The sequence below is a fragment of the Vombatus ursinus genome, unplaced genomic scaffold (assembly GCF_900497805.2).
Source record: "Vombatus ursinus unplaced genomic scaffold, bare-nosed wombat genome assembly UNPS02014179.1, whole genome shotgun sequence".
NCBI classification, from domain to species: Eukaryota; Metazoa; Chordata; class Mammalia; order Diprotodontia; family Vombatidae; genus Vombatus; species Vombatus ursinus.
In genome coordinates, this window is record NW_020953957.1 from 723,691 (window position 1) to 736,918 (window position 13,228).

A 13,228-nucleotide genomic window follows, 5' to 3' on the forward strand; every position below is an offset into this window, starting at 1 on the left:
TCTTTACTCAGCCCCCCCCCCTTGCTTCTAGGACTTTTGCAATGCTGGGTCTGCCTGCCTATCCTCCAAGATTCAGCCGCTAAAATAATTTTCCTACTCAATAAACCCCAGCGGCTTCCAAATGCCTCCGGGATCAAATATGAAATGCTCTAACTCTAACTCTAACCCTAAACCTGAACCCTAACCCTAACCCTAATTCCAACTCTAACCCTAACCCTAAATTTGAATATTTTGGCATTCAAAGCCTTTCATAACCTAGTCCCCTCCTATCTTTCCAGTCTTCTTACATCTTACTCCCTGACACTCTGTGATCTAGTGACACTGACCTCCTAGCTGTTCCACAAACAAAACACTCCATCTCTTGGCTCTGGGCATTTTCTCTGGCTGTTCCCCATGCTTGGAACACCCTCCTTCCTCCATTGCACCTACTGACCTCCCTGGTTTCCTTTCAGTCCCAACTAAAATCCCATCTTTTACTGGAAGCCTTCCCCAAACCCTTTTAATTCTAGTGTCTGTTATCCTTTACTTCCTATTTATCATATATATATATATATATATGTGTATGTATATATATATAGTATATAGTTTGTTGTGTATATATTTGTTTACATAGTGTCTCCCCAATTAGATTGTAAGCTCCTTGAGGTCAGGAACTGTCTTTTGTCTCTTTTTGTATCCCCAGTGCTTATCACAGTGCCTGATATATAGCAGATGCTTAATAAATGTTGATTGATTCCTTGGAATAAACTGAATATTTTCAACAATTTGGTTTCTCAGACAGATGCTGGAAACCAGCCCCAGTGAGGTGAGAATGTTGAAGACAAAGAGAACTCAAGGGGTCATGGGGGAGAGGTGTGGAAATGGGTGTCAACCTCCTGGGGCCATCAACTATAATGTAGGGAGTTGAGGGGGGGAAGGGTGCTCAGCTCCTAGGCTCCTGATCAGAGAAGTAGCAGCAGCCTGGACAGAGACAATACCTCAGAGCAGCTGTCTCCATAGCAGCGATCATTGTCTCTGCTCCCTGCAGCCTGCACCCCCACTCCCCATTCTTGGCTGTCCACTATCTCAGGCCCAATGCTGGGGAAGACTGTGGGAAGGGTCTCCTCTGGCCTTGTCACTCCCATTCCAGGCTGGACCTTTCTCTCCAGCTCTCCCTGGCACTGCTCAGGCAGACTCCAAGTCCCGACCTACTCTGTGTGGTTGCAGAGTGTTGAACTGGTGATGGTGAGGAGCTAGGAGGGTGTCATTTGGTGGCCTGGCTCAGATCCAGAGGCTGTCTCCTTGAGCAGCAGATAATTTAATTTAATGAATTTGGACAGTTCACTACATCTGCCCACACAGCTCTGCTCACCGTCCAAAATGCTTCCAAAATAGTCCTGTCGGTTGTGTTGGAGCCAAAAGGGGAAATGGAGCAAGTCATAAAAGACGAGTCCCTGGAGCCATCTGCCCTTTCGGAAAAGTCGGGGGAACTTTTCTGAAGAGCTTGGGTGGGATTCCTTAATCTGCCTTTGCCTCCAAGGAATACGCCAAAGATGCCTCCCTCCCTGTCAAAACACACACACACACACACACACACACACACAAACACATACATCCATATGCACACATAGATACACAAACACACACAAAATGGAACTATAAAGCATTGAGACAGGTTGTTGTGTGGAATTCATAGATCCACTCCCTTGCTTAATAGTCATGCCTCATTTATTGTACTTATATACACATATACTCCAACACATTAATAATGATGATGATGATGATGATAGCAAACAGTTATAAAGTGACTACTATGTGACAGGCACTATACTAAGTGCTTTACAATTATTAGCTCATTTGTTCCTCACAACAGACCTGGAAAGTAAGTACTATTATTATCCCCACTTTACAAGTGAGGAGAGTGAGGCAGAAGTTAAGTGCCTTGCCTGGGGTTGCACACCTAGAAAGTGTCTAAGGTCAGATCTAAACTTAGGTCCTTCTGACTCCACGCCTAGCTTTCTGTGCACTGTGCCACCAGTTACCCCATTATAAATATATATGCATATGTATGTATATGCATACACATGTATATACATACATATTTATCATATTTACTAGCTATGTGACACAGGGTAACTTAACCTCCATTTGCCTCAGTTTTCCTCATCTGCTAAATGGAGATGATAAATAGAATACACCTCACAGAGTTGTTTTCAATCTCAAATGAAATGTAAAGTGCTTTGTAAACCTTAAAGGGCAATATAAATGTTAGCTATTATTGTTATCATTCCATTATCATCGTCAAAAAGCCATTAGTGAGTGCTCTCTTTCACAGTCTGGGGCTACATACAATACAAAAATATCTCCAGAAACACAGTCCCTTCTTTTTAGGAGTCCACAGTCTGAAAGATACACAGCACATGCACATATACACAAGGATATGTGCACAAACATATGCAGAATGACATATACCCATATATGCATGCAAACACACGCAAAGCAAGACCATCACACCAGGACAGGGAGATATACACATAGACATATGCAAACACACACAAAGAGGGACAGTCACAACATGCACATGTAACCACATGTAAACCACACACAGAGTGACAATCACCAGGACAGAAAGATGCACACAATGATCCATTACACAAACACACCCAGAACCATGTAAATGCATAGATACAATCATGAAGACAAGGCAAAGATGCTCAGAAGAGGGAGGTTATCATTCTATACCATGGGCACACATGCTATCTCTGAACTCCTTCTGGACACCCTTCCCCATTGTCCCCAGTGAGACCCCCCCCCCAGCCCATCCCCGTGGGAGCTGCATAAACTGCGCCAGATGTTCCGTGGGCAGACACCTCTGTGGGCTGACAGGCAGTGATTATTGTTGCCAGCCCCACATTAAGAGAGAATTGAAGGGGAGAAGAGCCCCCTCCTGTCTCAGGCTCCCTACAATAGAACCTTTGTAAGTCATTCTCCCCTTCCCCTCCAACCTACGTCAGGAGCAGCTACGACTGAGGGGAGAAGAAAGGGAAAGAGACAAAAGGCGGAGATGGGCCTGTCTGATCCACCCCATCCTGGGGAGGTGGGGCACCCCGCTCCTCACTCACAGGACTCACTGCATTGATAGAAGAGACTCTTTTCCGGTCAAAGCAACTAATTTGGCTCGTCTAGTGCCCCGATTCCAGGAAATCCTGGCCCTGGGCTTAACCCAATTTCTAGGGATTTGAAATTGAGAGCCTTGAAAAGTAGGGAGAAGAGGGTCTCTACTTTGGAAGCCTTGTCAGTAGAGCAAAGAGAGGGCCTTCACATTTTGTGTGTGTGTGTGTGAGAGAGAGAGAAAGAGATGGGGGGGAGAGAATGAGTGTGTGTGTGTGTGTGTGTGTTTGGAGTGGGAAAAGGATCAAATACAGAATAATTCCTTTGTCCTAATTTCAGATTATTTCCCCTTCCCCACCGCGGTCCCACACCAAAGCCATACTAGGCAAATTTAGTGAGGATGGGGTGGAGGGAGAAGAGCGGTTTGGATCACGGGCCAGGGGACCATTTCCCAATATACCAATTGCCCTAGGGCTGCCCAGGTGCTGTGATACCCCTCTTCCTTATCTGAACATGGTTTGGAGCAAAGTAGCCCCTGTCCCCAAAAGGCTCCCAACTCTAGCCCCTTCTCAGGAGGAACATGCTGAAAGGTCCTGGCATTTGAGGCCCAAAAGTGATCGAGGTCCTTGGAAGAACTCTAGGTGAAGAGCAAGAGCAGAATAGTAAATAGAAAGAGAGCTATACATGTAGTGGGGGGGGGGGGGGAACAACAGAGGACAAGGGGGAAGAAATCTGGGATCTCCTCCTCCACCTGTTTTTCCTATCCAAGCTGCCCAAGAGCTATGCTTCCTCTCCACCCAGGGCTGCCCATGGTCTAGAGAAGTAAGATCTCTCCTATCAACAATGTGCAAACCTGCCCCTTATCCCAGAACTGACCAAGTGAAATGTGGAGTCTCTCCTCCCCGCCCCTTTGGCAAAAGGAAGCACTGGGGGTGGGGGATGAGGTGAGGGAGCATTCGGGTGTTTGACTAGGACCTTGTCCTCTGTGAAAGGGGAGTAGGAACTCTAGAAGACTCCAGACCTGAAAGACAGGGCTTATCTCCCTCCTTTCGCACAGATTGCAATCCACCTCCTCCAGATTCCCTAGTGAGTATCAGAGAGGTGGGTCAGCCAGTTGATATCACTGTCTGACAAATCAGAGCCAGACACCAGACTCCTGAGCGGCAGAGGGTTAAAGCCTCAGGCCCTCCAGACCAGTCTCAGTGCTGGGCACCAAGCTCTAGTAGGGGAGGGGGCGAGAAAAGCAATGGGAAGCAGGGAGGGGTATTGTTGGGGGGCTTTGCAGCTTCACCATCCAGGATGTGGCTGTTGCCCCGCCCCCTCAGCTGAGCCGCAGAGACGCTGCGGCAACAGGGAAACCAGATCAGTTTAGACCAGAAACAATTGTGCAACCAGGAGATTGGGAAGAGCCAGGGCCTGGGCAGGGATGAGGGGTCAAGGGCTTCAGCCACTGGTGTGGGATCCTTGGGGTTCTGCTTTGTTTGAATTTCATCCTTTTTGCTAAGTGCACAAGCATTCAGGTCTCTGGCTTTTTCATGACCCTTCCCGGGCCACTGATAGTTCTATGCAGTGTGCCTTAAGGATGAGAATCGTGGTTCGAAGGCATTTGAGAATTCAAACCAGGTAGCTTTAGTCAATTCTCTCTGTCACCAGGATTCAGACGGTAACTCCGCGATGTTCTGAGAGGGTGGAGGTGGGGACATAGCTGACCGAATGCCTAAGCCACAGTCCTTGAAAAATCAGACCGAAGAGACAAGAAGCTACACCCACCCCAGGAGCCTCAGGGGGCAGAGCTATGGGGAGATGGACCCAAGGGCAGGGAGGGCGGGCCAAGTCAGCCCTTGCCAAACAAATCCAGCTGAGGTTCTAGTAAGAATTCTGGGGCTGAATGGCAAGAATCTAATGGTAGAGAGTGGGGCGTGGGGAGTAGGAATGAAAGATAAGGGAGGAAATCTGGCTCAGGCAGCCCCCTCCCCCATCCTCTCCTGTACAGAGACATAGAAGACCAAGCCATGTTTTGATTTTTTTCCCATTTAATGCAAAATACTGCAATATAAAACAATGTTAAGAGAATTTCGGTTCTCCTAGGGTAGAGGTGAGGTGAGGGTGGCAAGGAGAAAGAAAGGGATGGTGACATAATAGAACTATGGGGTTTTGCACCTCGCACCTCCCCACTCCCAAGAGCATGAAGCCCTGTGCTTGCTTCTCAATACTATGGTCTCAGCCCTGTCCCGCCCTCTCTACCCCTCCCCTACTCCCACCATTCAGGGCCCAGAGTTCTCTGGACCCAGTTCTTTCTGGATTGGTATGAAATTTGAAGATATGGGGCAGGGGACCTAAGTTAGGATGACCACCAGCTTTGGGATTTTTGTCCTGGCTATGATTGGAACATTGAAGGCTTTGGAGCCTGTGTTCCATATTAAACCAAAGGCTGTGAGTGTTTTGGCCCCCAAGCAGTATAAAATATGAGAATTCAACTACAATTTACCCAAATTTGAAGAATCTGGAGATTGAGGAATGGAAAACTGAGTGACGAAGTTTGATGGGAGGCAGGGTCTCTCATACTTCTTCTTCCTTCCTCTTCATGTCTAGTTTGTAGACAATCTGGTAGCCGTCATCCCAAGCATAAAGTTGGCGCTCTCGAGGGTTATATCGGAGGCTGGCATGGGCTCCGTAACGACGGGGGAAGTAAGGGTGTGCTGCTTGCTCCGGAGTTAGCGCACCACTGGCATCAAAGGAACACTGGACACGGGCACGGCTGGCGGGGCGGGTGTTATAGACCACATAAAGCGCCCCACAAATGACAAAGGCAGCCTCTGCATTTTCCCGTGGGCAGGTGGTGTCCCACTGTTGCTCCGTGTCCAGTGTCTGGGGGTCCAGCTTGGCCAGGCACAAGTGCCTGTCATCATCCTGGGTGGCGTAGACAGCCCACAGCCCCTCCTCATCTGCCGCCAAGTCAATGTACGTGTCCTTGGAGAGCCCATAGGGAGGAATCAGCCCTTCAGCGGGGAACACAGAACTGTCCACCACAGTCCGGTTTGCCAAATGGAATTTGATGAGCTGCAACATGTCCCCTCGATCCTCACCTCCACCCGGCCCCCCCGGGGGCCTTCGGGCATAATAGAGAAATCCTCCATATACCAGTTGCCCAGTGCCCACCCAAGGGAAAGGCAGTCGGACACGAGAGGCTTTGCGGGCAGCTGTTGAGAGGGTGAAGTCACGCAGGCGTGGGAAGACATAGGCTGTGTCATTTTGAGTTCCATCAAGCACAAAGATCTTCTCTGATGGACCCAGTGGGTCCTTGGTCCACATCCCTGCTGAGCTCCCAAAACGCTTCAAGATCTTCATGGATTTCACCTGGGAGATCGTGTGACTACATTCTGGGGAAGAAAAAGAAGGGTTATGAGCCTGTACCTCACATCTCTCAAGATGGGCCACTCTGTGACAGCTGTCATCGATCTGGCCAGTGGCCTGTGCAATGAGCTATACTTTTCCAGTATGGGGAAGAGAAGGGACCCACAGTGCCCTGAGTCCCTAGAAGCCCTAGGTATGCATCATGAGCATTTACCCTGCTAGCGTTGAGGAGCTGAGCCACCCTAGACGGAGGGAATGAAGTAAGGAAGCCCTGGAGAGAAGAGGGGATTCTGCAAGGAGTAAGGGTCGGTCTGCTTTTTTATCACTCACCTGTCACCAGATCATACTTCTCATTCCTTCTGCCTTTGGCCTTGGTCCCAGGTCCTCCTGCTGCCTTCTCATCCACCTCTATACAAGGTGGTACAGGGTTCTGGGTTTCTAGATAGTCAACCTCCCGCTCCAGCCGATCTACCCTGCCCGCGATGCTGTCCGCCTCAGACCTGAGGGTCTCCCGTTCCTTTTCTGCTGCCTCCAGGAGGGGTAACATTTTGTTCTTGAAGTCCCGAAGCTCAGCAGCATGTCGGCTGCTCTGGTCCTGACACTGGGCCAGTCGCTCCTGAGATAAGGGGTGAAGGGTAGGAAGGAGCAAAGGGAAGAGGCAGACGAAGGAACAGGTACACAGTCTCAACTGAATCTCACTAAGCCCTTCAGATCCCCATGGCATAGGAACCAGGTGACCCCAAGGTGCCAACCACTGGGAACCTAAAGGGTTGGAAGCTGTGAGCCAGATCATACAGTCATAGGATCCTAATGCTAGAAGGGGCCTTATAACGTGGAGTCCAGTGTTATTTCCACCCTGGTTCCCACACCCGTGGAAGTTCTAGTTTCAGCAGAAGCAGCAGCAGCAGCAGCATCTGGGATCACTTGCATCTCACATTTCTTGGCCCCACCACCTATCTTTTTCCCTTCCTAAGCCCAGGTCAATTAAAACAAAGTGTGATAGAGAAATACCGATCATTAGGGAGGCTTAGGGCTCATCTTAGAATTTCACAATAAAGAAGGGGCCTTAGAAATCATTTGGTTCAACTTTCTTATTTTACAGATGAGAAAACAGAAACCCAGAGCTGGAGTACCCAGAGCATCTTAATGGCAGAGTCCAAAGAAAGCCTCTTAGGAAGGAGATTCCTTCCTTGTCTCTCACCCCTCACAGCTGGACGCCTCTGGAGTGAAGGCTGTATAAAGATCCTGAGCTGGGGAGGGGGGTTGCTAGTAGAAAAGGGGATGGGAATCGGGGACCCTCACCTCTAGGGCAGCCAACCGGCGCTCCATGTACTCCACAAGGTGGTGCTGCTGTCCCTGAAGGGACTTGGGAAGGGACAGGAGAAACAGGACAAGGAGAGGAGTGTGGGGCCCCATGGCAGTCCGACTTCAGTGTGGGGCTGGAAGGGGAAGGAAGGAGTGTACAGCTTGTGTCTTAGGCTCAACCCCTGGGTTAGCCTGGTAGGCGGGGGGAGTCTGGAGCCGGGGGGCGGTGCTGTGTCTTTTCTGGGTCTCTGGGTCTCTCTCACCACTCTGGAATGCTTTCACTGCCTTCCTCCCCCCTAATCCCCCACCTCCTTCTCAAGCTGATCAAATACAGATGGTCTCATTACAGGGTGGCCAGAAGCCTGAACTACCTCCCTCCTAGGCTGAAGGCTCCCCAAGAATGAGGAGGGGAAAGGGCAAGCTAGCCCTTATGTCCAGCAGAGGCCAGGGGGAGTAAGATGGGGAAGGCAGGCTGGAGGTATGTTTAGGTCCCTGGGAAAATCCTGCAAAGCCCTATCCCTGTGGTTTGAACTTGTGGTTCGAAAACTGATTCCTTTAAGAAATTCTGACTCCCCTTCAATCCTGCTCCTTCTCCCTACAATAGGAGGGAGGGTTTCTTGGCCCAGCTCAGAAGAGTAGGCTGGCGGAGCTATGGGTGGGGGAGGAGAAGGGACAAAACTGGTTGGTTGACGGGGAGGAAGATGGGGGGAGGGTGGTAGACAGGTTCGTTCCAGACTTGTCTTCTGCAGCTCATTGGCGCCACCTTGTGCCAAATACCTAGTCTTGCTCCCACACTTGGCTGATTGGGAAATAGAATCATAGAGGGGACCCCAAAGAGCATACAATCATAGAACCATGGAACTAGAAAAGAATACTGAGGCTATCTAATTCCCTCATTTCACTGATATGGAAACTGAGTCCCAGAGAGGTAAAGTAAGGTATGGTGAGCTCCTTGAGAGCAGACACTGCCCTCTTTTTTGTATCCCCAGCACTTAACATAGTGCCTGGCACATAGTAGGCACTTAGTGTTTATTAAATTATTGAACTTGTCCAAGATGACAGGCCATTTAAGTGTCAGAAGAAGGATTTGAATCCTGGTCCTATAACCAAGCCGGTGTTATTTCCATAATACCATGCCAGTGGCTGAAGAGAATACCCTTCTATAACCAGACAGTTCCTTCATCTACACTAGTTTCAATGTAACTTTCAAAGCTCTACGTAGATGGCTATGGAGATAGATATATTGTAAATATATATAAATGGATATTGCATACTTCTAAAAGATATAGACATTTTAGGCAGCTAGCTGGTACAGTGGATAGAGTGCTGGACCCAGAAGCAGGAAAACACGTCCAACCACCTTAGACACTAGTTGTGTGACCCTTGTTCACGGTCCTGGTCCTGTCCTTGGGGACCAAGAAGAATAGCCTAATTTCCCTTTCTACCTAACAATCCCGTAAGTACTTGAAGACAATTATCATATATGCCACCCCTTGCCCAGGTGAAAGGGAAAGGAACCAGGCATTTATTTATTAAGTGCCTCCTATGTGCTAAGTACTTTACAATTATTATCTCATTTGATCCTCTCAACAACCCTGGGAAGTAGAAGCTATTATCCCCATTTTACAGGTGAAGAAACTGAGGCAGATAGAGGTAAGTGACTTGCCCAGTCACACAGCTAATAAGTGTCTGAGATGGGATTTGAACTCATGTTCTTCCTGATTCCAAGGTACTCACCCTCCCTCCACCCAGCACTCTGTGCACCATGGCACCACCCAGCTGTTTTCTGGGATCTTAACAACCTGCTTCCCCTGATTTGGCACATAGTAGGCACTTAATAAATGCTTGGAAAAAATAAAAATGCTTGGTCCCTTCCCCTTTCTTCTGGGCAAAGGGTGGGAGAACATAGCTGACTGTTTTCAAGTATTTGATAGGCTGTTTAATAGGAAGATTACTTGGGAAGCCCAAGGAGGAACCCCATAAATACCTAGAGGTGAAACCAAGTCACTAGAAAGTTAGTACAATTCCACATGAGAGAGAAGGGCAGCCCTAAAGAGGGCTTTCCCAATTACCAGGCTATAGTGCTCTTCTGATTCACAAAGTATGATTCTTCTCTCTCCAAAGTGGGCATTTCTTGATTCCCTGTACCCTTTCCCCAAGGGCTTTAAAAATACCATTTTTCCCTTTCACCAGGGTATGTCTTCAAGGAATTCAAATTAATTTTAATATTTATCTAAGCAAAGCATAATTAGAAAAGAAAGGGGGGAGGTATATATTCATAGGGATAGAGGAGCTTGAAAAAAGGGGCTGGCCTGTGAGGCAGGACCACCTGGTTTCAGTATGTGTCCCCTTGGACACCATATCGGCTTCTCTTTGCTGGACAAGTCTCTTATGGCCATAGGAGAATCTAAGGCTTTAAGCTACAGAAGAACCGTGAATCCGCTTTGGTATAGTTTCTCCCTGGGAGTTCTCTACACCAATGAAATCACAGGTACTGCACCAAAACATAGTGGACTGAATGCTGGACGTGATTTTATCTCCCATTAGACTGTAAGCTTCTTGAGGGCAAGGACTGTCTGTTGTCTTTCTTTATATCCCCAGGGCTTAGCACAGTTCCTGACATATGGTAGGTGATTAAAAAATGTTTATTGATTGGCTGATTAACTTGAAATCAGGAAGGCCTGGGATCACATCCCACTCCTGATTCTCCAATGGCTATGTGGACCTAGTCAAGTTGTCACTTAATCACTTGGCCTCAGGAAACGGCCCAAGACTCAAAGTTCAGATTTGTACCTGTGTGGGCTGAGTTCCCACACTAACAAAATCACACATATTTGATATATTGATGTATATGTAGATATATGTGCAAACATGGTAGATGAACATAAACAGCAGATTCATGATCTCATTGGTTGCGAGTACTGCCGCCAATGGGTCAGATCACAAATCATCTTACAAATTCTTGGCTCTGACACATACTACTTCTCAGTATTCTCACAAATTCCCAAACTGTAAAATTCGGGAATTGGTTCCTTCCAGTTAAGGTCATAGGATCTCCATCCTTTGTGCCTCATTCTTTCAATAAACCTTCCAAAGATATTCTACCCAAAGTGATGGAGGGTTCAAGCTTTTTTTAAAAAAATTATTTAAAAATTCCGGGTAGGCATCAGTGTAGCACTCAGGTTGTCCATCTGTTACCATCCTTTGTTCACAACTTGCCCACCTTCTGTCTGTAGGTACATTGTCTTTGACAATATCTGTTATTTCACATCTTGTACCCACCCAAATCTCCCTGTCCTCACCCCACCCACCCCCTCTCATAGACAGGCACCCCAAATCGGAGTTAGTTATTTTTGGATTTGCCTAGGATTATCTAATTACTTGCCTAAGATAATCAGATAATCAAGGATTTAACATAGTTATAATCTACCTTGGGTACTTTCAGGTCCAGAGGAATCAATTCAATCAATTCAGGAGTTAGAATCATAGAATTTAAAGCTGAAAGGGACCTTAAATCATGAAGTCCTATTCATTCAGTTTATAGATATGGGGAAAAAAAGTGACCTGTCCAAAGTCCTATAAGCAGAGCTGAGATTTGAACCTAGGTCCTGACTCCAAATAGAATGCTTTTCTTCCACACCACTGCACTGCCTCCTTGTGCTGTCAGGCTTCCAACCTCATCATTTGCCTATAACAGCTCTCTCCAAAGGTACCAATGATAACCAAATCTAATGGCCCTTTTCCAATTTTCATCCTTTTTGATCTCTCTGTGGCCTCTGCCATTGTTAAGCTCTCTCTCCTCCTTGATACCCTCTTCTCTCTAGGTTTCTATAACACTCTTCTATCCTGGTTTTCCTACCCATCTGACCTCTCCTTCTGTTTCCTTTGTTGGATCTCCTATCCACATCATGCCCGGCACCAGGCACACAGAGCTCCACCTAAGCCTTCTTTTCTTCTCCCTCTGTAATACTGTGCTTGGAGGTCTCATCAGTTTCCACGGTTTCAATTATCATCTCTATGCTGATGATTCTTAGATCTACTTACCCAGCCCTAACCTCGAACTTCCAACTGCCTATTAGATCTCAAACTGTCTTGAACTCAACATGTCCAAGACTGAATTCCATGTCTTTCCCCCCAAACCCTCTCCGCTTCCAAACTTCCCCATCATTGTCAGGGGCACCACCATCCTCTCAGTTGCCCAAGGTCACAACCTAGGTGTCATCTTCAACTTCCTCAGTCTTTCTCATGCCCCATGCCCAGGTGTTGCCAAGGCCTACTTATTTCAGCCTTCGTAGCTTCTCTCCTTTCTCTTCTGACCTCATCACTACCCTGATGTATCACCTCACCCTGGGTTTCTGGTTGGCTCTCTCCCAAGTCTCTCCTCATTGCACTCAGATCTGACCTGGTCACCCACCCTCCCCATTCAATTAACTCCAGCCACTCCCTATCACCTCCAGGATCAAATAGAAAATCCAGTTTTTCAAAGCCCTTTGCAACCTGGCCTCCTTTCTGGTCTTCTTACTCCCCAGGCCCACCACATAATTTGTGACCCAGTGATGGCTGACCTCCTTGCTCTTCCTAAAAGACATTTTCTCTGACCCTCCTCCATGCCTGCAATGACCCTCCTCATGTCAGCCTCCTGGTTTCTCTTGCCTCCTGCAAATCCCAGCTAAAAATCCCACTTTCTACAAGATGCCTTTCCGAATCCCCCTAAGTTCTAGTGCTTTCCCATCACAGTCTCCAATTTATCCTGTATTTGTATATTGTTGCTTTGTGTTGTCTCATCCATTAGACCATGAGCTCCTTGAGAGGAGAATGTCTTTTGTCTTTCTATCCTCAGCACTTAGCAGAGCCTAAAACATATTAGGTGCCTAATAAACACTCACTGTTTCTATAGCCCAACTCCAGAAGCCCCAGAGTATAAAAATTCCAGTGCACACTTGTGTCCAAGACACATTCATCTGAAAAGGTCAGACAGATGGAGCTTATGTTTAGGAGCAGCAGTAACATGCTCTGGAAACTCTATCTCCTTGGCAAATTCTCCATGGCTCAGACATCCATGCACGTCATTGGAGAAATGGGGTTCAGCTTGGAAACTAGAGAGCGCCAGTGGAGGTGCCACTTCTCCCATGCAAGGCCGAAGCCTCCAGAATGCAGCAACCAGTGCGGGGGAGAAGCATCTTCCTGGGGTAATTCCTCTTTCTTCTGCTGCAGTGGATGTTTATTGACAACAGTGGGAAAATAAAGCTTAATTAGCCTGCTGCTGCCAGGCCTGCTTCTAGGTCCTAGTCCAGATGGGCCCAAGAGGGCTTTGGGAGCCCCATTAGTTGCAAGTGCTCCTCACAGAGATGCACATCTAGAGCTCGTCAGTAGTGCTCTTCTTTGGATCCACAGGGAAGAATGCTGCCATCCCGAAATGGATCATTCCTTGATGCCCCGCCCCATTCACCCTCTTCCCAAGATGAGTCACAGTCATATG

General features: G+C 47.7%; 1 protein-coding gene across 1 annotated transcript; it reads right to left on the reverse strand.

Moving 5' to 3' along the window:
- Positions 1–5,101: 5,101 nt before the first annotated feature.
- OLFML3 (olfactomedin like 3) lies at positions 5,102–7,935 on the reverse strand. The gene is made up of 3 exons (XM_027860389.1): positions 7,747–7,935; positions 6,775–7,060; positions 5,102–6,470 (listed from the first exon to the last, which is right to left on the reverse strand). The coding sequence occupies exons 1-3, from the start codon at positions 7,858–7,860 to the stop codon at positions 5,650–5,652; spliced, it is 1,221 nt and encodes a 406-aa protein (XP_027716190.1). The 5' UTR covers positions 7,861–7,935; the 3' UTR covers positions 5,102–5,649.
- Positions 7,936–13,228: the final 5,293 nt, after the last annotated feature.

What these genes read in the sequence shown, in the direction of transcription:
- OLFML3 (XM_027860389.1), bottom strand. Translation starts at nt 7,860, where the DNA reads ATGGGGCCCCACACTCCTCTCCTTGTCCTGTTTCTCCTGTCCCTTCCC. An exon ending in GCCGGTTGGCTGCCCTAGAG is followed by an intron (nt 7,061 to 7,746) that starts GTGAGGGTCCCC and finishes CCCTTATCTCAG; the next exon opens with GAGCGACTGGCCCAGTGTCA. An exon ending in GAAGTATGATCTGGTGACAG is followed by an intron (nt 6,471 to 6,774) that starts GTGAGTGATAAA and finishes TTTCTTCCCCAG; the next exon opens with AATGTAGTCACACGATCTCC.